Genomic DNA, 27,064 nt, shown 5'->3' on the forward strand with positions numbered 1-27,064 from the left:
TCAAGTTTGTGAGACATGATTTCCCATGCACAAAGCCATGTTGACTATCCCTAATCAGTCCTTGCCTTTCCAAATACATGTACATCCTGTCCCTCAGGATTCCCTCCAACAACTTGTCCACCACCGAGGTCAGGCTCACCGGTCTATAGTTCCCTGGCTTGTCTTTACCACCCTTCTTAAACAGTGGTACCAAGTTTGCCAACCTCCAGTCTTCCAAAAGCAAACATGGGAAATTAGGAGAAAGAGGTGGAGAAGTTTAAGAAGAAATTCAGAGATTATGATTTAGGTGGCTGAAAGTACAGCTTACAATAGCAGTTTAAAAGTTTGAAGGCAGAGAAACAGTTTGATGTAGTGAGAGTTGTAGGGGTGGAAGCCATTATAAAATGAGGAGCAATTTTATGAAGGGATCTGAAAAGAACAAATGGGTGAGAAATTAAAATCTACAACTTATAGACTGGAAGAAAATTAATGTAGGCGTGAGGAGCAGAGAGCCATTGTGCTGGATAAGGTTTTGTTTGATCCATTGCATCTGATGGAAAATGCTTTGGAGTAATCAAGTCTTGAGGTGACAAAGGCATGAAACAGGTATTCAATAGTAGATAGTCTGTAATGGATGGCATTGAGGAAATAAAGGCAAGCAATTTTTATCATTGAGAGATGAGGAAATCAGAAGCTCAGCTCAGGTGTCAATAGGGACAGCCCAGAGATCATCACCATGGAGGGCTCGAGTTGATAGTGAATGCTCAGTGTTTGTAAATTGGGTATTAAGGCAATGGATAGAAAATTGGATGCATCCTGATAATACAGGGAATGAATGAGTTACAAGAGTGATGCAGTGATGTAAGTTTAAGTAACCAACATACATCGGAGTTCAAATGGTACCGCTAAAGGACAGTATTCACACAAAGGTAAAAAAGAATCTAAGGAGGGATTCCTGGTAGACCTGTGAAGTGAGAGAACAACTAAATAGGTGAGACATTTAAGAATAGGCTAGTTCGATGGTTTAAAGAGAGGAGAATACAAACAAACAGAAGCAAAGCAGGTGCATGAGATTGGAATAACTATCCTTATGGAGGACAAATACGACATGGCCTGGTCAGACTCAATGGCCTGTTTCCAAATGTAATTTTATTAAGCACGGAACCAAGCAAAAGGTGCCCGACAGAAATTTTAAAAAAGCATAGCAGTTGGAGAGGATGACTGGATCAACTACGTTGACAGCTGTAAAGAGGTGAAAGATGAGCTGCAACAGCATGGTTACAGAAAATGCCAAGGATATGGGCTATTCTTGATGACCACAGCTGAATGCACGCCTATCAGGTTTCATAGCCATGTCATCCACAGCAAATCTACCTTGTATCTCCAGAAACGGATGTCTTACCTCTCAACACCTGGACTCAAATGTACGTTGCAGCACTCAAGATTAATTGACAGAACTTGCAATAAGTTTTTTTCTCCAGAATCAAATTTACTCAAGAATGAAAGTCATTTACTGGTTTTTGCAGAAGCAAAAGAGCATTTCTCTCCCTTGTGCTTGAAACCCAGCACACTAGCATCTGCCAATTTATTTTTTGGCATCATCACATTTAATCTGGGGTTACACAATGGGAGAACAGCCTGAAGTTAGTATTTTGTTTTAAACAAAAATAAACTTAATTTTATTTGACATGGTGTTCCAGCAACATATTTTATTAGTTACAACCTTCCTGTATATGTTGTATGCATCGCCTGACCTGTAATTAGAGTTTACACTGCTTAAAACATTTGCATTTGTGAAAGGCTCCAGTTTCACTTGATCGCAGCATTAGGTTCACCAGATCCACTTGGATGCTTTCTTGGAGGCTGAATCACATGACTCCATCTCCTACCATCTCATCCCCACATTCCTATTGTTAATAACTCAAAAGTCCATCCTCATTGCGCACCACCTTCCTTCATTAACTAGAAAGCAAACAACCTTTTTCTATAAACTGACCACTGATCTTTGACCAACAAAAAATTTTTCCACCTATCCTTGACTATTTTTAATGCTTCCATGATTCTTCTCTAGTTTGTTCACAGTGCCCAGCCCTGGGGAACCCAATGCTAAACACAGCCATTACTTGTTGTCTCCTAGTCAGAAGGCTTCAAAACTGACATGATGTACAGTCGACAAAGGCAATTCAGCAGTGCTCATTATGCTACCTCTTGGATTGGGTATTAAACCGAAACGGTGTTCAGGCGAGTGGAAAAGATCACTTGGCACCATCAACAGCCCCCAACACCCTCCCTCCAAACACTTCATCTTTGTTTTACAGACATTTCACAGTATTTAAATTGATAGCCACTACTGATAGCTCACAGAACTAAGAGGCACTTTAAAACTGGTGGCATGGTGGCTCGGTGGTTAGCACCGCTGCCTCGGTTCGATTCCAACTTCAGGCAACTGTCTCTGTGGAGTTTGCATATTCTCCCCTTGTCTGCGTGGGTTTCCTTCGGGTGCTCTGGTTTCCTCCCACATGCCACAGTCCAAACATGTGCAGGTTAGGCGAATTGGCCATGCTAAATTGCTCATCATGTTCAGGGATGTGTAGGTTAGGTGCATTAGTCAGGGTAAATGTAGAGTAAGAGGGTGAGGGAGTGGGTCTGGGTGGGCTACTCTTTGAAGGGTCGGTGTGGACTTGGGCCGAAGGGCCTGTTTCCACACTGTAGGGATTCAATGAAAACCACATTATTGATTACGATGTGCTTGGGGAACTCCAGACCATAGAGTGTGCGATACACACTTAGTTACACTTTGTGTAGAGCATAGTAAAGCTTTGTAATAGCAACATATGTAAGGCAATGTATTGACTTTCAAAATGTTGCCTGGAACCTGAGCACGGCCAACAGTTGAAGTCAACAGATGTGAAGCTGGAAAAGCACAGCAGGTCAGACAGCACCCGATAGATGGACGGACGCAGATAGGGGGTTATTGTGATTGGTCAGTGGGAGGGGTTGAAGTGGATAGGTGAGCAGAAAGATTGTCAGGTTAGAACAGGTCAGGGAGGAGAGGAAGAGGGAGAGGGCTGAACAATGGATAAGGCTGGGGCGGAGAGATTTTGAAGCTGGTGAATTCAATACTGGAGGCCATTGGGCTATAAACTCCTCAGGCAAAATATCAGGTGCGATTCCTCCAGTTTCCACTTGGACTCGCTCTGTCAGTTGAGGTCGCTGAGGGTGGACATGTCGCTGGGGGAGTGGGAAGGGGAACTAAAATGGATGACAACCGGAAGGTCAGGTTGGTTAATGCGTGCAGAGCGCAGACGCTCTGCGAAATGGTCCCAGAGTTTGCATTTGGTCTCTCCAATACAGAGGAGACCACATCGGGGTTGAAGGATGCATTAGAGGAGGTTGGATGAAATGCAGGTGAATCTCTGTTGGATCTGGAAGTATTATTTAGGGCCTTGGATGGAGGTGAATTGGGAGGTGTCGGGGCAGGTGTTGCACCTCTTGCGATGGCAGGGAAAGGTGCCGGGTGTGGTGAAGACATTGGTGGGGACTATAGAGTTGACGAGGAAGTCGTGGAGTGAATGGTCCTTGCGGAAAGTGGACATGGGTGGGGAAGGAAATATTATTTTGGTGGTAGAGTCTGACTATAGGTGACAGAAATGTCGGAGGATGATGCGTTGAGTTCGGAGTTTGGCGAGGTACTACATAAGGACTGAGGGGACTCTATCCTTATTGTTGTTGGGGTGAGGGAGTTTGAAGGCAGAAGTGTGGGAGATGGAGGAGATGCAGTTGAGGGCATCCTTAATTACTGAGGAGGGAAAACTACACTCCCTAAAATAGGAGAATATCTGGGATGCCCTGAAATGGATTGCCTCATCCAGTGAGCAGATGCGGCAGAGGTAGAGGAATTCAGAGTATGGCATAGCATTTTTGCAGCAGGATGGTGCGAGGAGGTGTAGTTGAGGCAGTTGTGGGAGTCAGTGGGTTTGAAATGGACATCAGTAATGAATCCCTTTCCAGAGATAGAGATGGAGAGGTCCAAAAGGGGAGGGAGGTGATAGAAATGGTCCAGGTCAATTTGAGGGTGGGGTGGAAGTTGTTGGCAAAGTTGATGAATTGCTCAAGCACTTCACAGGCGCACAAGGCAGCACTGATGCAGTCATCAATGTAGTAGAGGAAGAGTTGAGGGATGATGCCTGTGTAGTTGCGGCAGAGGGATTGTTTCACAAATCCTACAAAGAGGCCTGCACAGCTCCGGTTTGTAGAAAGTGGGAAAAATCAAAAGAAGAATTGTTGAGAATGAGGAGCGGTTCTGCCAAGTGAATAAGAATGTTAGTGGAAGAAAACTAGTTGGGCCTATGGGAAAGGAAGTGGAGGGATTTTAGGCCCTCTGTGTGGAGGATGCAGTTGCAAAAGGCCTGTACAACCATGGTAAAGGTGAGATGTTGGTGAACAGGGAATTGACAGTTTTCGAAGAGGTAGAAGATATGGGTTGTGTCACGAACGTAGGTAGGGAGTTCCTGACCAAAAAGAGAAAGCTTGGAGTCAAGGTAGGAGGACGTGAGCTCGATGGGGCAGGAGCAGGCAGAGGCAATGGGTCAACCAGGCAGTCAGGTTTATGGCTTTTGGGTAGGAGATAGTTCCCCAACCCCACATTGACCATTTCTATCAGGTTGGAGGCTGTAGATCGGCAGTCTCCCAAAGTCATGAGGTTGTTGATGGTCTGGGAGATGATGTTTTGGTGATGAGAGTAAGGTCATGATCGAGGGGACGTTAGGAGGAGGGGTCAGAGTTGACGTCTGGCTTCAGTGATGTAGAGGTCAGTTTGCAATACTACTACCGCACTTCCCTTTATTGGCGGGTTTAATAGTGAGGTTGTGTTTGGAGAGAAGGGTGCAGTTGGCTGCATGCTCCATTGGGGAGAGGTTGGAGTAAAATATCCAAGCGATTGATGTTGTGGGGACAGTTTGAGTTGAAGATGTTGAGGGAGGGTGGGACACCAGGAGGGTGTGTCCAGGAGGAAGGGGTTTGCTGGACGCAGGAGATGGGGCCATTAGAGGGGAGGTTGGATTCCTGTTCAACCAAACGTTAACAAACTGTCCATCGGAAGAAAAAGGGTTGCTTTTCAATCCAGGAGATACTGGAAATGAGAAGGTACAGTGCTGTTTAGCCACTTCCTATTTGTCTGGTGCTAAGTCAGATAAAGATGGCTTGCGCAACACACAAAACCCCACATAGGAACAACAGAGTAGGATGAGGGTTCAACAATATTAGTTCTGACAAAAATCATAGCCATTTTAGACAAACTCTTTAAAAGACTGTGTGAGAGGATAACCATTAGTTCATCCATCCAGAGAGTCTATTGTTCTCCTTAATCCAGAATAGTACGTAACATTTTCATGACCGATTCCAAAGTTTTTCTCTGTTCCTGGGAGTCTATTCCCTGTACTGATCATTTTGTGAGAAAGGGTCCCTGCCTTACATTTGCGTTTGACAGATTTGATGTCCCCTTGTTCTACTCTCACTATTTCGTTTGAAGTAATTATCTGGAACATACCTTTAACAAAACATTTAACCTACATAATCATTTCTAGTACTTCACTGTAATTAATTTTGATTAATTCAAGTGTACATCCAACTAATGATCAGTTCATCCCACGGGGTTTCAATTCACCCAAGTCTGTTCTGTTGTATTTAATTGAATACCTTTTGAACATCTACTCATATTAACTTGGCTACCATCAATATTTGCTGTTACTTTATTCAAACATTCAATAAAATTAGTCAAACGTGATTTGGTTTCATAAATCTCATGCTGGCTTTCATTTATAAGCCCATAAATTTCCCACAGGCAATTAACTTTGCTCTCAATACTAACATTTGACTTGTCTTTGCTGGATTTTGCACGCTCTCCTTTTTAGGGACATGGGTGTAACATCTGTAATCCTGGTATTCTCGCACTAAGGAGATTTTGAAGCTCACAATTTACACCCACAATTTCCCTAGCAAACTACAATGCATTCTATAATGACCAAATGATTTTACTGCTTTCAGCATTGCCAATGTACCTCTTCATCTGTTTCAAATCCCATCTCTTTTTGTTTTCCTTTTTAAATGTATTTTTGGCAGCATTCTCTCCTCTGGTGCCAACAGTTACTAAGCACACATTTAGGAGCTTTCCCATGCCTGCAGTCCAAGAAATTGTTGTTTTTGATCTTTAATAGGCCAAACCCTTCCTCGTGACTACTTGTTTAATATTTTATATAGAGTCAAACAGCACGGAAACAGACCCTTCGGTGCAACCAGTCTATGCCAAACATGATCCCAAACTAAACTAGTCCCACCTGCCTGCTCCTGACCCATATATTTCCAAACCTTTCCTATTCATGTACTAACTCAAATATCTTTTAAACGTTGAAATTATACCCACATCCACCACTTCCTAATGTCTTTTTAAAATCTCTCTCCTCTCACCTAAAAAAAGAATGCCCCCCTACTCTTGAAATCCCACATCCTAGGGAAAAGACAGCTGCCACTATCTCTATCTATACCCATCAATACTTTATAAACTTCTATAAAGTTACCTCTCAACCAGTGGGAAAAGTCCCAGCCTTTCTTTATAACTCAAAACTTCCATATCCGGCACTATTCTGTTTAAAAGATTTGGGGCTACCTTTCACATTACCTGTTAACTTAGTCTGATACACTGTCTAACTCAAGTGTTTGCTCTGCATTTTTGTAATCAGCTTGGCTCTTTACTGTAATGGATTATGATCCTTATTACACACCCCCTTTATCTACTTTATGTGAAACGCTTTATGTTTCATGTTTCATCATTGAAAGTGATCTTTTGGGAAGTGTCTCCAATCAGAATGGACCATATTTCTTTTTAACTCACTGAAATTAGCTCTCTTGTAGTTAAGCATTTTCATATTGATTTCTCAAGAATTCTTCCCCATTTCTTTCAAACTAAAATTGAGGATAATTGAAGACCTGCATTGTTATGAATTATTTCACTCATTGTTCCTGATGTTTGAGTAAGCGAACTGTAGGCCTAAGTTACAATTGTAAGCCAATTATTCCCAGTTTTTGTGTTTAACCACTGTAATACATATGGATGAAACATGATTCAAAACATCAGCTTCTTGTATGAGCAGCTCGATATGTAAAGGGATCTCATGCAAGGTCCAATTCAGCTCTAACGCCAGTATAACAAAAACAATCTGGTAGGAATGCAGACAATTCTATCCTTCTCTAAAAGGCAATTACATTTTTCTTTCTTGGGTATATGTTTCAGCTGCTGACTGACTTGAAGAAGTCAAGGTGAAGTTCCAAGACCCCACGTTGAGACACTGTTGCAGTTGGGCTATGCACTTTCAGCATTGTCTGTTACTGCTACAGAACTAGCAACTTCATTCTGATTTTAATTGTTTTTAAACAACCAGCCTGTCTGCTGGATTTTGCTAAAGTAAACCACATGGTGACAGGTATTCTCTGTCCAAAGTCCTCACCCTTGAAGTTTACCTACCCTTCAACTTTGTTTATGAACACTCTACAATACCAAGAAGTATTTCACTGACACAGATTAAACATGTTAAGAAGTCCTCATATCAGACCAACTGGTAATCTTCTCAACATCATTCAGATGAATAAGGAGCAAATGTAGACCATTCAAGTCCTGCCATTCCATAAACTCACAGTTAATCTGTTTTTCTTTCAAATTCCACATTCCCATCTATATGAAAAGTTTAACATATGATCATTTGATGGTTTTTTTTTAGATTAGATTACATTACATTACAGTGTGGAAACAGGCCCTTCGGCCCAACAAGTCCACACCGACCCGCCGAAGCGCAACCCACCCATACCCCTACATTTACCCCTTACCTAACACTACGGGCAATTTAGCATGGCCAATTCACCTTACCTGCACGTTTTTGGACTGTGGGAGGAAACCGGAGCACCCGGAGGAAACCCATGCAGACACGGGGAGAACATGCAAACTCCACACAGTCAGTCGCCTGAGGCGGGAATTGAACCCGGGTCTCTGGCACGGTGAGGCAGCAGTGCTAATCACTGTACCACCGTGCCGTTCTGGGCCTATACTTACGGGATATTGAAAGATGACTGGGGGATTCGATTGAAATTTTTAAAGAAGTGGGCGGCACGGTGGCTAGCACTGCTGCCTCACAGCGCCAGAGACCCGGGTTCAATTCCTGCCTCAGGCGACTGATTGTGTGGAGTTTGCACATTCTTCCCGTATCTGCGTGGGTTTCCTCTGGGTGCTCCGGTTCTCTCCCACAGTCCAAAAATGTGCAGGTTAGGTGAATTGGCCATGCCAAATTGCCCATAGTGTTAGGGGCAGGGACAAATATAGGGGAATGGTTCTGGGCGGACTGCGCTTTGGCGGGTCGGTGTGGACTTGTTGGGCCGAAGGGCCTGTTTCCACACTGTAAGTAATCTAATCTATATCTGATAACCTTTAATTTATCTTCCTGACAATATTGCATCTACAAAGGCAGAATGTTCTAATATCACACAACCCTCAAAGAATTTTCTCTCACTTCTGTACTAAAAGGGCAACTTCCAATTTTACAATTGTGCCCCCAGAGTTCTGTGCTCTGCCACAAGAGAGAACATTGCTTCCACATCTACCTTGTCAAGACTGTTCAGGAACTTGTTCACTTCAATCAAGGCACCCCTCACTCTTTCAATTCGCAGTGAAAACTCACCCAGCATGTTCAATCTTTCCTTGGCAGAGAACCCACATGTCCAGGTGTTAATCTAGCAAACCTCCTCTGAACAGCCTTCAAATCATTTACATCATTCCTTAAATAAAGGAGACCAAAGCTGCACCCACTATTGGAATTGTGGTCTCATCAATGTCCTGAACAACTGAAACATAACATTCTTGCCAAAATAATACCCAATGTTCAGCACCTTTTGAGGGATCTCCCACACTCAGTAGTGTTGCAATCCCTAGAACAATTCCCATGACATTGTAATCAATGCCAATAACAGGACTAAAAGGAGGTCCTAATTATTAAGGGAATCAAGATGATAGAGATAAAGCAGGAAAGTGGAGTTAAGCATTGTCAGGTCAGCCACAATCTCATTAAACAGCAGAGCAGACAATGGACTATTTGACTTGTTCCTAATCCGACACCTTACAATACCTTATCCAAGTTTCCATTCTTCACACAGAGAATAGGGGAGCTGGCATTGGCAAGTTATTCAATGGTAGAAGAGTTAATAATGTAACCCAACCAGAGTCTGTCCACAGCTTTTGCTCCTGTGTGTACACTTGCCAGTGGGGGTCCTTTGATATCAAATTAGAATCCAGTAGTGTTCTTCCACTGATATCCCAATGCCTTAATGCAAATGGAACCAAAGCTCTACTTATTAGCACAGAATTCCTACAGTGTGGAAGCAGGCCATCCGGCCTATTGGGCCAACACCGCCCCGCTGAACAGCATCCTATCCAGACCCAACCCCTATCCTATCCCTGTAACCTTGCATTTTCCATGGCTAATCCACCTAACCTACACATTTGGGCTGTGGGAGGAAACCGGAGCACCCAGAGGAAACCCATGCAGACATGGGGAGAATGTGCAAACTCCGAGGCTGGAATCAAACTCCGGTCTCTCGCGCTGTGTGGCAGCAGTGCTAACCACTGAATCACCATACTGATACCAGAATTTGGCAAGTTCTGTGTCAAAATCCAACAGCATAGACTAGTTTGGGCCAAAGTGCCTGTCTCCGTGCTGTAGGACTCTACCCTCACCTCAGAGAGGTACCACATATGAAATAGAAGCAGGAGTTGATCTACTCCACCTTTCATGGTTGATTTGATTGCGGCCTCAACACCCTATGCCTGCCTGTCTACGCTATCCTTTGACTCCCTTGTTAGTCAAGAATCCATCTACCTCTGCCTTAAGTATTCAATGACCATCCACCTCCACCACACTCTCAGGAAAAATGGCTCTCCTCACTTCTGAAGGGACACGGGGCCTTGAAACATTCTCTCTGCTTTCTCTACACTGATCCTGACAGACCTGCTGAGTTTCTCTGACAACTTCTGTTTTTGTTTCGACTTTCCAAAATCCACAGCTCTTTGTTTTATTTTCATTCTCCTCACTGCCATCTTAAATGGGAGACCTCTTATTTTTAAACTATGCCCCTATTCTAGCCTCCCTCATAAGGGGAAACATCCTTTTAGCACCTGCCCTGTCAACTCTCCACAGGATGTAAGATGTTTCGGAAAGATTACTATTTATTTTTCTAAACTCCAATTGACACAGGCCAAACAAAGTCCATTTTTTTCTCATTAGGTAAGTATCCTCACAAGGACAAAAACAGAAATTGATAGAAAAGCTTAGCAGGTCTAGCAGCATCTAAGGAGAGAATTCAGAGTTAATGTTTTGGGTCCAATGACTTTTCCTCAGAGCTAGATCATAAGGATCTTCACAGGTATCCTCATCCCTTCCACGTAAAACAAGTATCAGTTGGGTGAACACATTCTGAACTGCTTCTAACATATTCATATCTTTTACAAAGAAAGATCAAAACACCAGACATGGTCTCAACACTACTCTGTACAGCGCTTGCACTAAATGACAATTGGTTTTCTACTCATCGGCTGAACTGGTATACATTTTGTTTTGAGAGCCAAGTGTAAGGACACCCATATCTCTCTGTACCAGAGTATTCTGCAGCTATCTCTCCATTAAAATAAAACGCTGCTTTTATTTTCTTCCTTGCATAGTGGACAAGTTCATATCTTACAACATAATATTTAATGTGCCAAATATTTGCACAGTTAATTAACCTATCCATATTTCTTTGTAGACTCCATATATCCTTTGAAGAATGTATTTGTGTACCTATTTTTATATCATCAGCAAAGTGAGCAACTATAAATATGGTCAAGTTATTGATACAGATTATAAATAGTTGAGGTCCCAAACGATCCCCGTGGTACTATCATTTCTTGCCAATTACCTATTTAGGCCTATTCCCTGGATTCCTACTAGCTAGAGGCAATAAAGAAACCCTGTTGTGGATTTCTATCTCATTTACTCATTTCCCCTCATCAATGATCCTAAACCTTTCTTGTCTCCATCACATTCAACATCTTAACTGACCTTGTTTTGACCTAATGCCAATTCAACCTCACCATTGAGACTCCATAATACACTTCACCTGCACTTCAATATCATCCAATAACATCACTGTAGCTACAGCTTAATGATATTCCTCATCATCCTTATCCCCATTTTCACCCCAGCTAATTTACTGCACAATGATCCTGCTATCGTCCTACATCACGAACTTCACAGAAATCTCAATCATCATTGTATTTCAATATCTGATCTTATACTTCACACTACCACTAAATAAATCCAACCAGGACCTAGAGTCTTATTTCACTCTTTAAAGTTAGACCTGTTCACTGACTGTATTCTCTCCACTTAGTCCCTATTACACCATCCGACTCTGCAGTCAAAACCCATGTGGATGAAACTGCATTAAACATGCATATAGATAAAACAAATACTCAAGTAAAATTCCTGTATTTGAACTTCTCATAACCAGTTTAATTTCTTCTTTAAAAATAACAACTGGGTACTTCACATGTAAACATACTGGCTTTCCTGGAGTTTTAAAGATAGATTGCTTTGTTCTTAGACCAACTGCTGAAAGATTGATCCTCAGATTATCATTGATTATACTAATTTCAATGTAATAGGAATCAGCATCAGTGAACCAAATGTTATCGAACTGCTGTGCTTATATTGTTGTATGATTTCATTGGACGGCAGTCTTTGAGTACCTCGACAAAATGGTTACTTTTGTGCATGAACTTTACCTTTGGCAGAAGCCTAATTCACCTGCATTTAATACTTTACAAAGATCTGAAAGTGATCTTGCACTTACCACTTCATCTAAATTCTTTGCAATCTTAATTTCCTCTTCTTCATTGAGCTGGGCTTCTCTTTCACGGGCCTCTAAGTCTAAAATTGAACAACAGTTTTACCTGTAATTAAGTTCATACATCATAACCTACCAATACCAAAAATTAGGAATTTTTTGCATGTCCCCCATGCTGAGTTTAAACTCTTTACAGACTTCAGTTAATGTTTTGTAGTCCTAGAGATAAAAAATGTTTGTTCCATAAAAAGGAACCTATTCATTGACCCTGCCTATTACTAGCATTAGACATGGTCAACTAGGCACAATTAATTAAAGAGTTGGAAGTGCTGGTGTTAGACTGGGGTATACAAAGTTAAATATCACACAACACCAGGTTATAATACAGCGGGTTTATTTGGAAGCAGTAGCTTTCAAAAATACAACCACCTGATGAAGGAGCAGCGCTTTGAAAGCTTACGCTTCCAAATAAACTTGTTGGACCTGGTGTGTGATTTTTAACTTAATTAATGAGTAAAGCTTTACCCCAACCTTAGAAAATGGCATTGAGAGAGAAGCTTCTCTATCTCTGCACCATAGGTTGAATTTCATTGAGACAGACTGATTATGGAAGTATTTCAAAACATTGGCAGGATTTTATTTTACTTCCATGTGGTTTCAGAGTGAGTATCTATGGCTGCACTGGATAGCATGGAGGTGGCATAGAGGAGCATGAGGCACTCACCAAGGAACAGTCACTTCCAAACTTTCGCCAGAGGCAGAAGGCCCAACTTGAGAGAATAAAGTGTACACGTGAAATTCAATTTCATGGAGATGAATTGGCCAACTTAGGACATATCCCCACTCAAGCCACCTGCCTCTATGGTGCAATATGGTCCATGCGTCCTGTGACCTTTGAACAGGATTATCTCGAAAATTGAAGGAGCAAGGGTTTTTATTGACACACTGAATGTAAAAGTATTTCACACTGGGTTCTAACTAACAATACTCAGGGGAAATTTTGGCTAATTTTTGTCTATTTTAGACTCAAATGTGTTAGCCCTGGCATCAGAAAACTCCAAGTGGCAGTCAGTGAAATTGCTTGCCACACAGAAAGTAAGTACAAAGAGGGGTGCCAAAATGATCAACCATTTAATCTGTGTGGCGGAGTCTGGCAACTCTTAATAGGAACACGGCTGGAATTCAAAGTCAACCAGTATGAGTGAATTGAGTAACCAAATTCAGATCATATCAGTACAGGTTAACGATCAGTTTAGCTTCAACATGTTTTATGATTATCCCACAATAATAATCAGACTGCGGGCAGTTGATAGGAGCCCCTTCAGTTTCAAATTGTCATTCAATAACATTTTATTGATGGCCACAGAAGTCACTGACAATGGGGTGAATGGAACGCGAGTGGCTGCCTGCAATTTTTCCTGTGATTAACAGTCTGCAAAGAGGAAAACAATGTGCTGCTATTGAAGCAAACCCTTTAAATCACCCTAAAGGTAATAACCCCCAATTCAAAAAGCAATCCTTGGTTGGAGAATGAAAAAAATATAGAGGAAACAATACAAATTTCAGCTCATATCAATCAATATCTTGTACCCTGACAGACAGTGAATGAAGGCCATTACAGGTGTCACAGCACATCCAGAAAAGACTATAGGGCAAAGGAGAATAGGACTAAAAATAGTCTTTAGTATTTGTTATGAGTTTCGATGCTCGGTTTGAAGCATCATATTTTTTTTTCTCTGCGAAATACAACATATTTCAAACTTTGGTGCATCTTACCATCTATTCATTGATCACACAGCAATGATCATTCTTCGTGAAAGTGTTGAATATTTGTCATTCTGATTGTGAGGTAGATCATTGAGAGTTTCAAGGGAATACTTGCCCACTTTGTACATCTAATTTCAGAAATGGATAGTCAATAAAACTGATAAGACAAAGGTGTGTCCCTTCTACTCTGCTGTGTCAAGGGCTTCAATGTCAACCACAGGAAAACTTCAAGCATTATTAAGCATTTCGATGTTATAGAGATATGTTATTCAACGTCAACATGGCTTCATCAAGGGGAGGTCATGCCTGACAGATTTGTTAGAATTCTTTGAGGAAATAACGAGCAGGTTAGACCAAGGAGAGCCAATGGAAGTTGTCTACCTGAACTTCAAGTTGGCCTTTGACAAGGTGCCGCACAGGAGGCTACTGAGTGAGAGAAGGGTCCATGGTGTTACAAGCAAGGTGCTAGCATGGATAGATGATTGGCTGCCCGACAGAGAGCAGAGTGGGAATACAGGGCCCTTCTCAGGATGGTTGCCTGTGACAACTGGTGCTCCGCAAGACTCTAAGTTGGGCCCAAGACTTTTCACTTTATACATTAACAATCTAGATGAAGGAACTGAGGATATTCTGACTAAGTTTGCAGATGACACAAAGATAGGTAGGGGGATAGGTAGCATTGAGGTGGCGGGAGGCTGCAAAACAATTTCAGTAGGTGAGGAGAGTGGGCAAACAGTGGCAGATGGAGTACAATATGGCAAAGTGCGAGGTCATGCACTTTGGTAGGAAGAATAGACTATTTTATAAATTGGGAGCAAATTCAGAAATCTGAAATGCAAAGACACTTGGGAGCCCTATTCCAGGATTCTCTCAAGGTAAACTTGCAGGTTGAGTCCGTAGTTAGGAAGGCAAATGCAATATGGCACTTATTTTGAGAGGACGAATATAAAAGCAGGGATGTAGTTCTGAGGCTTTATAAGGCTCTGGTCAGACCACATTTGGCGTATTGTATGCAGTTTGGGCCCCATATCTCAGGAAGGATGTACTGGCCCTGGAGCATGTTCAGAGGAGGTTCATGAGAATGGTTCCAGGAATGAAAAGCTTAACATATGAGGAATGTTTCAGGATTCTGGATCTATACTCGATGGAGTTTAGAAGGATGAGGGGGGACTCTAAATACAACACACAGAAGACTGATGGCCTGGACAGAGTAGATGTTGGGAAGATGTTTCCGTTGGTAGGAGAGGCGAGGTACTGCGGACACAGTCTTACAGTAAAAGGAAGACATTTTAGAATGGAGAGAAGGAGAAACTTCTTCAGCCAGAGAGTGGTGAATCTATAGAATTCACTTCCACAAAAGGCTGTGGAGACCAGGTCATTAAGTATATTTAAGAATGAGATAGATAGGCTCTTGAGTGTCAAGGAGATCAAGGGTTAGGGGGAGAAAGTGGGAAAGTGGGGTTGAGAAACATATCAGCCATGACTGAGCAGACTTGATGGACTGAATGGCCTAAACTGTGCTCCTATATCTTATGGTCTTATTCAGGTGAAAGATAGCACACCCTGGACTATCCAGTGCTGTGACAGCTCAAGCCTTTGGTGCTTAATCTGTCACCTCAATCTACTTGCACTGCTTTTTCCAATTGTACATACCAAGCTTTACTTTCTTTCTCTTGCTGTCGAGTTTCTGGTTCCTCTCTGCTGCCTGCTTTTTCGCTTTTCTGATTTTATCATAGGCTGCCTTGAAGTGGAAGAAAATTGAGAGAGTTAATTTGCCCATCACAGATACCTACAAGAGATGTGACCTTAGACTTGATTTGGAGATGCTGGTGTAGGACTGGGGCATACAAAATCAAAAATCACACAACACCAGGTTATAGTCCAGTTTACAGTGTTTACAGTTGGAAAAGGCAACCCTTCAGGATAAGAACATGTGTGCACCAAACCCGATATTGATGTTCAGGGCATATCACATGGCTGTGCTGAAAGCCAGATGGTTTGGTTTGGAACTCCAGTTATCAGCCCTACCCCTGTTTATTGCACCTTTATCCAGATTTAACTCCATTTGCCATTTTTCAGACTATTCACTCATTTGATCAAGATCCCTTGGTAATCTTAGATAACCTTCTTCAGCACCACATTTTTCAACTCTAACCTTCTTCACTGTCTACTATGCCACTAATTTTGGTGTTGTCTGCAAACTTACTAACTGTGCCTGCTATATTCTCATCCAAATCATTTATATAAATTACATCTGAAGTATTCTCCTTTGCTGGCACCCCACGATTCAATGGTACACTTCCAGCATCTTTGATCTAATTTTACATGGGTCCCAAAAGCCAGTGGAGGTAGTGCCAAACATGGGTCTCCACCTCATTTGCCCTTCTAAAGAATTAGAAGAACAAAGCAGGGAAAGTAATGCTCATGGTCTTGGCTTCAGTTCTGCTTTCGCACTGCACAAAAAAATGATAGCAGAATGCCATCAGAAATAAGATTTAAGTTGAGAAACCTACACCAATAGTTTTGCATTCAGTACACAGGGTTTGTTATGGCTGGTTTGAATACATCCAGTGCTCAATATTGAGACTGGAAAGAAGATAAATCAGCAGCAGCAAAAAAACAGAACAAAGACAGTGACTGCAGGCTGTCCTGTGAGAAAGCAAATCTGTTGACGATTAAGGTGTTTAGGAGAAAGGCGAGAAAGTGGCAACTCCTGTTGTGGTGTTAGACCTTGGGGAATGGACAGCATGGCAGCAATTGTTTACAGTTGGAAAAGGCAACCCTTCAGGATCAGAAGATGTGTGCACCAAACCCGATATTGATGTTCAGGGCATATCACATAGCTGTGCTGAAAGCCAGATGGTTTGGTTTGGAACTCCAGTTCAGTTTCAGAATGGGAAAGCAAAATCAATTACATAATATGCAATAATGTAACAATGGAATAGGCTTTAACAAAGTGAGATAAACTAAACTCTGTTTAGTTGGGTTAAAGCATAAATATAGCTTCTTTTTGTCTCTTTCCATCTGTAGGTGATGGGGTACAGCTCCACAGATACCAACTTGAACACAGCACCTCAACCTGGTGTTATTCATATTTTTGAGCATGGACAGAGTGATCATTGGCAAACTTGCCAGATTACGCAAAGCAGTACTGACAAGTACTTCAGTTCTGAAGAACAGTCTGATGGGACTTGAACCGTTAACTCCTGCTTTTCTCTCCACAGATGCTGCCAGATCTGCTGACTTTCTCCAGCAATTTCTGGTTTTGTTTCAGCTTAGTTCAAAGATGATATCAAACTTGGGATCTTCTGGTTTGTACAGATGAGCACCACACCACATCGCATATTTATTCACCGAATAGTCAGAAGTATAAAAATCTACAATGGTTAACACCCCAGCAAAGGAACAGGTTCTCTAAACCAATTTCAATTCTACATCTGAATCCCATATGACAGGACTCATTTTCCTTAAATCAGGAGTTGGCACTCAGTCTCACAATAAATGATAATTGGGCATTCTGTGTGAAGATGTACTTTCTGTTTTGGGAAGAAACATCAATGAAAACAAAATGAGAGCAGCTGTTAAGAGGAAATTAGTGCAGGCTTTATATTGATGCCAATTTGCAACAAAATATCTGCTGAAAACATTTTTTAAAGTTTGTTGCTTCTCCACTAGGAAAGAACTGGCAAACAACCGTAAATATTATTCTTGTAACCAACGTCTGGTGTAAATTATAGCCCATTTTATTCATCAATTGTGGTACATACAGCCTTGAAAGATGCAATATAATGTTTGAAAAATGCAGCATGAAGAATTAAGAACAAACACTCAATTTACAGGATGCTAAATTGAAACCATCTGCCTCAACATCTATTCAACAAGAATATGAGGAAAGACTGTAAATTGGAAGCTTACTCAAAGGTCACTGGATGGTCAACGTGTCAAATGGGAACACATCACATTGGTGCTGTGCCAATACTCTCCTGGGTAGTAAGCAGTTTACTCGATATCAAAGAGATATTGGTTTGAAATTTCTGGCTATAGAGGGACTTTTACTATATCTATCGAAAGCTGACCTGATTTCTTAATGGCTAAAGGGGCAGCATTGAGAGTTCATTGAACATTTACACAGGGAAGGTTTGATGGGACAACATATTTGGAGCTTTGCAACACATCGATCCTATGTTGTCTATGGCTTAGGAGTGTTTTGGGATAATTAAATTAGGAAAGCTCCTTAGTATCAATTATCAACTTGAAACAAAAAGATAGTTCCCTTAACCACAATAACCTACCACAACTGCTCAAAAAATATCTAGTTACAGCTGGAGAAAAGTGATGGTCACTGAAGATAGATTCAGTCTATCAGAGAAAATGTCTGATCGCAAAGTGAAGTACTACAGAAGCAGCATTGTTACTGCAGAAAGTTATCAGGTCAGGAAGGTGTTCCAATAACGTGAGGAATATGCAATTAAGAATCTTACCTTTGCAGCTGCATCTGTCAGAACTTCCAGCGCCTGGGATAACTGATGGAACAATTCCACTACAAAATTCAGAAAAATAAAGAATGAACATAAGAGGAGCAAGTCTTAACTGTAGTACAAAATGCAATGCACGTAGGATTGATTAAATTTTCAAAACTGCGGCTACTGAATTTGCTAAACATGTTAATGAATACAAAGCAAAGGAAGGTCAATGGAGTTTCGATCAGCCATAATTAAACTTAATGATGGGTCAAACTCAAGGAACATAACGAGATGTTACGGAATAAAATGAGGAGTCTTTCCTGCACATAAACCAGAACCCGAGGACTTATGGTTCTGTACTAGCAACCCATTTTCTGCGATTACATCCTACCAATGTTAGCTTGGGAAACTAGATTAAAGAAATCTGGTATCTGGCCTAACAACTGAAAATGAGCTTGAAACCTGTTGGATTGTTGCTAGGAATCCAGAGTTGGTTCAAGGAACAGAATCTGCCATCTCCATCAAATCTGTACATGACTGATATTGAGCATACGTATGAACATATGAGTTAGGAACATGAGTACATCACCTGGCACCTCAAGCCTGTTTAATTTGATAAGATCTTACCGGAGACTGTGGCCTCAACTCTACTTTTGTGTCCATCTCCATGACCCTCAACTCACTTGTCCGTCAAGAATGTGACTCAGCCTCAAAAGATATTCACTAGCTATGCCTCCATGACAGGAAAAGGAAAATACTAACAACCTTTTCACAGTAAGAAATTGCTCCTTCTCTTTATCTTAAATGGGACTCTCCTTGTTTCAAACTATGCACCCTAACTCTAGTTCCTCCCACCAGGGAAATCATCCTCTCAGCATTCAAGTCACATTAGGATTTATAATGGTTCAAGAAGATTACCCCTGTTCTTCTAACTCCAGGCCTGCTTTTTCTGTCTTTCCTAATAAACATATGGACATGAGAACAAGGAACAACAGTAGGCATGTGGCCCTTCAAACCTGCTCCACCACTGAATACGATCACGGTTAATCTGAATTTAACCTCAACTCAACATGCCTGCATATCCCCAATAGTCTTTCATCCAATTGGTAATCAAGAATCTATTTATCTCTGCCTTCAAAACATTTGAAGATTCTGCAAGAATCCTCTTTTGAGGAATGGGATTCTGTCAACCTGTTCTAGATTGCCCACAAAGGAACATCTTTTCTCCACTCACCTGATCAATTTCCCTCAGGATCGTACTTGTTATAATTAAGAAACATCTGACTCTTCTAAATTCCAGAGGATAGGCCTAGCCTGTCAAACCTTTCCTGATAAAGCAATCTGCTATTCCAGGTGTTCGTCTGGGAAACCTTCTCTGAACTGTTTCCAATCTGTTAATGTCCTTCTGTAAGTACAGTGACTTATACTCTACACAGTACTCCAGGTGTGCTCTCAACTCCTATAACACTGGAGTTATAATCTCCCAACTTTTCCATTCAATTCCCCTCACAATAAAACAACTTTCCATTAGTTTGCCTGAGGACTTGCTGTATCTGCATATGAACCTTCTGTGATTAATGCAATAGGGCACCCAACTTTTATTTTCCACAATAACCTTTGATGTGGCATCTTATCAAAAACCTCAGGATATAAAAAATCCTTCATATGAGGAATTAGTAAAGTTAATCTTCTGGATGCAGGTTTGCTCGCTGAGCTGGAAGGTTTGTTTTCAGACATTTCGTCACCATACTGGGTATCATCATCAGTGAGCCTCCGGTTGAAGCACAGGTGGTATGGCCTGCTTTTTATTTCTGTTTAGGTTTCCTTGGGTTGGTTATGTCATTTCCTGTTCTTTTTCTCAGGGGGTAGTAAATAGGACCCAAGTCAATGAGTTTGTTGATAGAGCTCCAGTTGGAATGCCATGCTTCTCAGAATTCTCGCAAGTATCTCTGTTTAGCTTGTCCTAGGATGGATATGTTGTCCAGTCGAAGTGGTGTCCTTCCTCATCTGTATGGAAAGATACTAGTGATAATGGGTCATATCTTTTTGTGGCTAGTTGATGTTCATGTATCCTGATGGCTAGTTTTCTGCCTGTTTGTCAAATGTAGGGTTTGTTACAGTTCTTGCAAGATATTTTGTAAATGATATTAATTTTGCTTGTTGTCTGTATAGGGTCTTTCAAGTTCATTAGCTGCTGTTTTAGTGTGTTGGTGGGTTTGTGGGCTGCCCTCACGAAGACCCTATACACTACAGTGAAATTCCCCTACGTTAAGATTCCATTCTCTTTGCAATAAACAATATAACTTAATTTGCCTTCCTAATCACTTGCTGTATCTTGTACCAGTAAGTCCAGATCCCTCAGTACACAAGTTCTGCAATCTCAATTCGTTTAAATAGCATACTTTTCAATTCTTCCTGCTGAAGTGCACAAGCTCACAATTTCTCACATTATACTCCATCTGTGAAATTTTTGCCAGTCAACTTAAGCCAACATTGCCTCTTCGCAGACTGCTTATGTCCTCATTACAAACTACCATCCTACCTATCTTAATCCCTGCTTCTTGTTGGCAAAACAATTCTTTATATGTACATTACTCCCTTTATCATGAGCTCTTATTTTGTGCAGTAATCTTTGAAGTTGAACCTTACCAAATGTCTTTTGAAAATCACTCTTTATTCATGTTGCTTGTTACGTCCTGAAAAAAGCTAATAAATTAGTCAAACCCTGTTTTGCTTTCACAAAATCATGTTGACTCTGCCGAATGCTTTAAGATTTTCTAAGCGCCTGATCTATTTTCCTTAATAATAGATTCCAACATTCCCCTTACGAAAGATAAGCTAACTAGCTTTTTTGTCTCCTTCCTTTTTGAAAAGTGGACCTACATTTGCTACTTTCCAATCCGATGGATTCTCTGCAGAACCCAAGGAATACAACCAATGCAGCTACTCTCTCAGCAGCCACTTTTTTTTAAAACCCTGTGATGCAGGTTCTGAGAACATTCGGCCATCTATATTAGTAGTTTTCTCAATACTCTTGCCCTGTCGCCCACTGCCTTCAGAATCTCCGATTTCAACCACAACCTTCTCAAAGCAAAAATGGGCATGAACAATAATTCTGGCCTTCCCAGAACTGCTTAATTAAGAACCAAAAAAAATTAGCAGATTTGCCATCCTTCTGAATAATATACAAGAACTAGAAGCTGTGAAATATTGAAAAGATGTAATAAAAGTTGTTACTGTATCAAATATTTTTTCTTCATCCAAAATTGACTCACTTAGATACCTCAAGTTATTATCTCCCATGTTCAGCAGTTCCTCAACAGACTCATTAACGCTCACTAAAAGCATGGATGCCATATTCTCATCCATCCTAATAACCTCTGATTCACCTGTCTAACAAGAATTTATCCAGGTCTGTCTTCAAAATATTCAGTGACCTCGCCTCCACTGCCTTCAAAGAATCCCTACAGTATGGAAATAGGCCATTTGGCCCAACAAGTCCATACCGACCCTCTGAAGAGTAACCCATCCAGAACCATTCCCCTACCCTATTACTCTACATTTAGAACATAGAACATAGAAGAATACAGCGCAGTACAGGCCCTTTGGCCCTCGATGTTGCGCCGATCCAAGCCCACCTAACCTATACTAACCTACTATCCTCCATATACCTATCCAATGCCCTCTTAAATGCCCATAAAGAGAGAGAGTCCACCACTGCTGCTGGCCGGGCATTCCATGAACTTACGACTCGCTGAGTGGAGAACCTACCCCTAACTTCAGTCCTATATCTACACCCCCTTACTTTAAAGCTATGCCCCCTTGTAATACCCGCCTCCATACGCGGGAAAAGGTTCACACTGTCAACCCTATCTAATCCCCTAATCATCTTGTACACCTCAATCAAGTCACCCGTAAACCTTCTTTTCTCTAGTGAAAACAGCCCCAAGTGCCTCAGTCTTTCCTCATACGATTTTCCTTCCATACCAGGCAACATCCTGGTAAACCTCCTCTGCACCCGTTCCAATGTCTCCCCATCCTTCCTATAGTATGGCGACCAAAACTGCACACAATATTCCAGATGCGGCCGTACCAGAGTCTTATACAACTGCATCATGACCTCAGGACTCCGGAACTCAATTCCTCTACCAATAAAAGCCAGTACGCCATATGCCTTCCTCACCGCACTATTTACCTGGGTGGCAACTTTCAGAGATCTGTGTACATGGACACCAAGATCCCTCTGCTCATTCACACTACCAAGTATCCGACCATTAGCCCCGTACCCCATCTTTTTGTTATTCTTCCCAAAGTGAATCACCTCACATTTAGCTACATTGAATTCCATTTGCCACCTTTCTGCCCAGCTCTGCAGCTTCTCTATATCCTGCTGTAACCTGCCACATCCTTCCTCACTGTCAACAACTCCTCCGACTTTCGTATCATCCCTAACTAATGCACCTACACATCCCTGAACACTATGGGCAATTTAGCATGGCCAATTCACCTAACCTGCACGTTTTTGGACTGTGGGAGGAAACCTGAGCATCCGGAGGAAATCCACACTGACACGGGAAGAACGTGCAAATTCTAGACAGTCGCCCAAGGCTGGAATCGAACCCGGGTGCCCGGCGCTGTGCTCACCACTGAGCCACCGTGCCGATCCCCCCACCTTCTGAGGCAGAGAGTGCCAAAGTTGAGAGAGAGAGAAAAAAAAACTCTTCTGACCTGAAAAAGTGTGACTCTTAACTTTAAAGTAATGCATTCTGGACTGAAACACAAGATGAAATGTCTTTTCCATATCCTCTTTGTCAAGATCATTCAGAATCTTATACTTAAATAAAGCTACCTCTCACTCTTCTAAAACTCAAGTGAAAACAAAACCCAACCTGTCCAATTTAACCTCACAAGATAACCTACTTATTCCTGGCTGAAATCTAGTATGCCTCCTCTGAAATGTCTCCAATACATTTATACGCTTCCTTAAACAAGGAGACCACAGCTTCACACAGTATTCGAGCTGTGATCTTCCACTGAGCCTGTTAGAAGCAAATGCTGGAGAGAAGCAACTTGTGATTAAAGCAACAAGGTGAATGGCAGCAGAAATAAAGTTGGAGATGACAAAGGTTTTTGGTGGTATGATAGAGTGATATGGGATAAAGTTAGCTGGGGTGGGGGAGGGATGTGGTTACTGTTGAGGGAAATGGCAAAGTGAGGCTAATGGACTGAGGAGAGAGGCCACTGAGGGAGGATTGGGGCTGAGGCCAAGACCCAGAGAATGAGGCTGGCGGCCAAGTACAGGAGCTGGAGGGAAAGCAAGGTGCAAAGGGGATAAGGGGCTGCAAATGTGGCTTCGAAAGCAGGGAGACAGAACTGCAAAGTGTGAAGAGGGAACTGCAAATGGGGAGAATAGTTTTACACTTTTCAATGAAAGACTACTCAGCTCACTGAGAACAGAAAAAAAAGTAACAAACTGCTTGCAAGTTAATATGGAGTCTCTTAAGCTGGCTTTCAATAAAACATTGAGAATGCTTTTGTAATGACATGTATAGCTTAATAATCAGTAGCTATATTTCATATACATGTGTAGCTGCATGTTATGACACCTCAAAGCAACATACATAGCATGAATTACATCAGCTGGAGCAGCTTAATTAAAGATAATCTATTTAGCTATGACCTCAGCAGTTTAGAGAAAGCATGTTTTAGATGATGCTTTTTGTGTCCAGAAGTGTGAATTGTTTCTTTTTGAAGAAAGGTCTTTGTCGCTAACATTACCTACTGTCTTGTATTGATTTAAATACTATTGCGTCTAGGAAATTGATGCTTCCTTGTGTAATGTATCTTTAAGTTTAATGCAGCTATGAAGATTATTGAGAGTATTGATGAATTCTTCTAATTCTGCTTCTTAGACAGATCGAAATCCCATTTATCAACGACAAATAAAGGCTGCTGGAAGGCTGCATAATCTAATGGAGGAGTCAATTGGATTGAAAAGGGAGCTCCTGAAAACCAAGGATTGCCCTCAAGTACTCTTAAAAATGCCCTCAAAAACATTTAACTGAGGTGGAATGAGAACAAGACAATCTGCAATTACATGGGACCTTTAATGCATGAAAACAGCCCATATCATCAAATTATAAACTTAATTACAGCATCTGATTTGTAGCATGGGCAGCTCTTTTGATTTTTCAATAGATTATAAATTTGACTCTGACAAAAATGGTTTATTAGCCTTCCTGATACATTCTGCTTTTACTCAAAGGAGGATGTAAGGAGCAAAAGAAAAATGTAGCGCTGAGGAGACATTCATTAGGGATATTCCCGAGTTCACCCCACCTAGGTGGCTGATCCTAGGTGGGGTGAAAGTTTTCTTTTCTTCTTACAGAGTGAGAGTGCCACTGGCTAGGCCAGCATTTGTTGTACTTCCCTAATTGCCCCTGAAAAGGTGGCAGTGAGCACCTTATTGAATCACCGATGTTCATCTGATGCATTTATACCCACAGTGCTGTTAGGTACAGAGATCCAGGATATGACAGGAGACGATGACAGAACACAATATATTTCCAAGTCAGGATGGTGTGTGGTTTGGATAGGATCATAGAACAGTACAGCACTGGAACAGACCCTTCGGCCCCAATGGTGGCATTCTAAACTAACCTCATCTACCTGCAAATAGTCCTTATCCCTCTATTTCCTGCCTCTTTATATGTCTGTTAAATGACTCTTAGAAGTTGTTATTCTATCTGCTTATACCACCACCCCTGGCAGTGTGTTCCAGGCAACTACCATTCATTGTGTAAAAAGCTTGCTTCCATAATTTTCTATACTTCCATCAGGTTGTCCCTCAGCCTCTGACACTCTCGTGAAAACAATTCAAGTTTGTCCAACCTCTCCTTTTTGCTAATAACTCTAAATCCACGCAACATCCTGGCCAACCTCTTCGCCATCCTCTCCAGAGCCTCTACATCTTTCTTATAGTGTGGTGACCAGACTTCACACAAAACTCCTAATGTGACCTAAGTAAAGCTTTATAGAGTTGCACTATGATGTTCCCATGCATTTGCTGCTCTCATCCTTTGGGGTAGTAGCAGTCACAGGATGGGAAAGTTGTTGAAGGAGCCTCGAACTGTTGCAATGAGTGCATCTTATATATTACATACAGTGCTTGCACTGTGTCTTGGTGGTGGAGGGAGTGAATGTTTAAAGTTGTGGACAAGGTGTTGATCAAGCAAGCTACTTTGCCCTGCATAGTTGCTTGTTGCAGCTGCATCCATCTTGACAAATGGGGAGTATTTCAACACATTTCTGACTGGAAGGATGTTGTGAAACTTGAAAGGGTTCAGAAAAGATTTATAAGGATTTTGCCAGGGGTGGAGGATTTGAGCTATAGGGAGAGGCTGAATAGGCTGGGGCTGTTTTCCCTGGAGTGAAGGCTGAGGGGTGACCTCAGAGGTTTATAAAATCATGAGGGGCATGGATAGGATAAATAGACAAGGTCTTTTCCTCGGGGAGTCTAGAACTAGAGGGCATAGGTTTAGGGTGAGAAGGGAAAGATATAAAAGGGACTTAAGGGCAACTTTTTCACACAGAGGGTGTTGCGTGTATGGAATGAGCTGCCAGAGAAAGTGGTGGAGGCTGGTACAATTACAACATTTAAAAGGCATCTGGTTGGGTATATGAGTAGGAAGGATTTGGAGGGATATGGGCCAAGTGCTGGCCAATGGTACTAGATTAGGTTGGGATATCTGGTCAGCATGGACGAGTTGGAATGAAGGGTCTGTTTCTGTGGTGTACATCTCTAGATGGCAGACAGGCATCTGGTGAGTTACCCATTGCAGAATTCGTAGACTCAGACCTTCACTTATAATCACTGTACTCAGGTTTTTGGACCAGTTAAGTCTCTGATCAATGCTATGCCCAAAATGTTGTAAGTGGGGATTCAATAATAGGAATATTATTGAAAGTTCAGGGGAGGATGGTTAAATTCTTGTGTTAGATGGTCATTTCTTGTCACTGGTGTGATACCAATGTTACTTGTCACTTTTCAGTTCAAGCCTGAATGTTGTCCAGATTTTGCTAAACAATGGACATGAAGTGGAGTTGCAAATGGTACTAAAATTGTGCAATCATCAGTATGGTGAACATTCCTATTTGACCTAACGGCAGAGTTAAAATCATTGAAGAAACAGTTGAAGATGGTTGGGCATCAGACAGTACACTGCCAAGCTTGCCTCCATTCTCTCCCTCATCTTTGATGGTCTGCATTCCACTTCATGGACTCTGAATGCAAATTAATCAATTTGAAAATTACTGATGGTGCTTAATAGATGGAAAAATACCATAGGTGATTTGGTGATGAGGGTGCAGGGGGAAATTTCAGTTGTCTGTGTAAGAGCACTTCTAGTGAAAAATAACAAGCTCATTCATTGGTATGCTGGGACTGAGATGATAGTCCTCCAATGACCACAGCTGTCATCCTTTGTTCTAGGTCTGACTTGAGCCAATGGATATGGCCACTCTCTTGTCAAACAGCAGATGGGAGAGGGCAATCTGTGGGACTAATTTCCCAATTTCAAAACTTGTCCCAGATATTAGTAGGTGTATTTGGCATGGACTGAGTAGCACTCAGAACATAGAACAGTACAGGCCCTTCGGCCCTCAATGTTATGCCGAACTTTTATCCTACTGCAAGATCAAACTAAGCTACATACCCTTCATTTTATGATCATCCATGTGTCTATCCAAGAGGCAGTTAAATGTCCCTAATGTATCTGACTCTACCATCACCACTAGCAGAGCATTTCATGCACCCACCACTCTCTGTGCATAGAACCAACCTCTGACATCTCCCTACAAGCTTCCTTCAATCATCTTAAATTTATGCCCCCTTGTGATAGATATTTTTGCCCTGGGAAAAAGTCTCTACCCAC

General features: G+C 41.6%; 1 protein-coding gene across 1 annotated transcript in view; it reads right to left on the reverse strand.

Annotated features, from left to right (window-relative positions):
* The window catches only part of dnajc17 (DnaJ (Hsp40) homolog, subfamily C, member 17), a 163,231-nt gene that overhangs the window by 88,033 nt on the left and 48,134 nt on the right, over window positions 1-27,064 (reverse strand). Inside the window, exons 3-5 of the mRNA XM_043698256.1 lie at window positions 18,150-18,208; window positions 15,322-15,409; window positions 11,908-11,984 (exon numbers count right to left, since the gene is read on the reverse strand). Coding sequence (XP_043554191.1) covers window positions 11,908-11,984; window positions 15,322-15,409; window positions 18,150-18,208 — 224 coding nt within the window. The remainder of the gene's footprint in view (window positions 1-11,907; window positions 11,985-15,321; window positions 15,410-18,149; window positions 18,209-27,064) is intronic.

The sequence above is a fragment of the Chiloscyllium plagiosum genome, chromosome 10 (assembly GCF_004010195.1).
Source record: "Chiloscyllium plagiosum isolate BGI_BamShark_2017 chromosome 10, ASM401019v2, whole genome shotgun sequence".
NCBI classification, from domain to species: Eukaryota; Metazoa; Chordata; class Chondrichthyes; order Orectolobiformes; family Hemiscylliidae; genus Chiloscyllium; species Chiloscyllium plagiosum.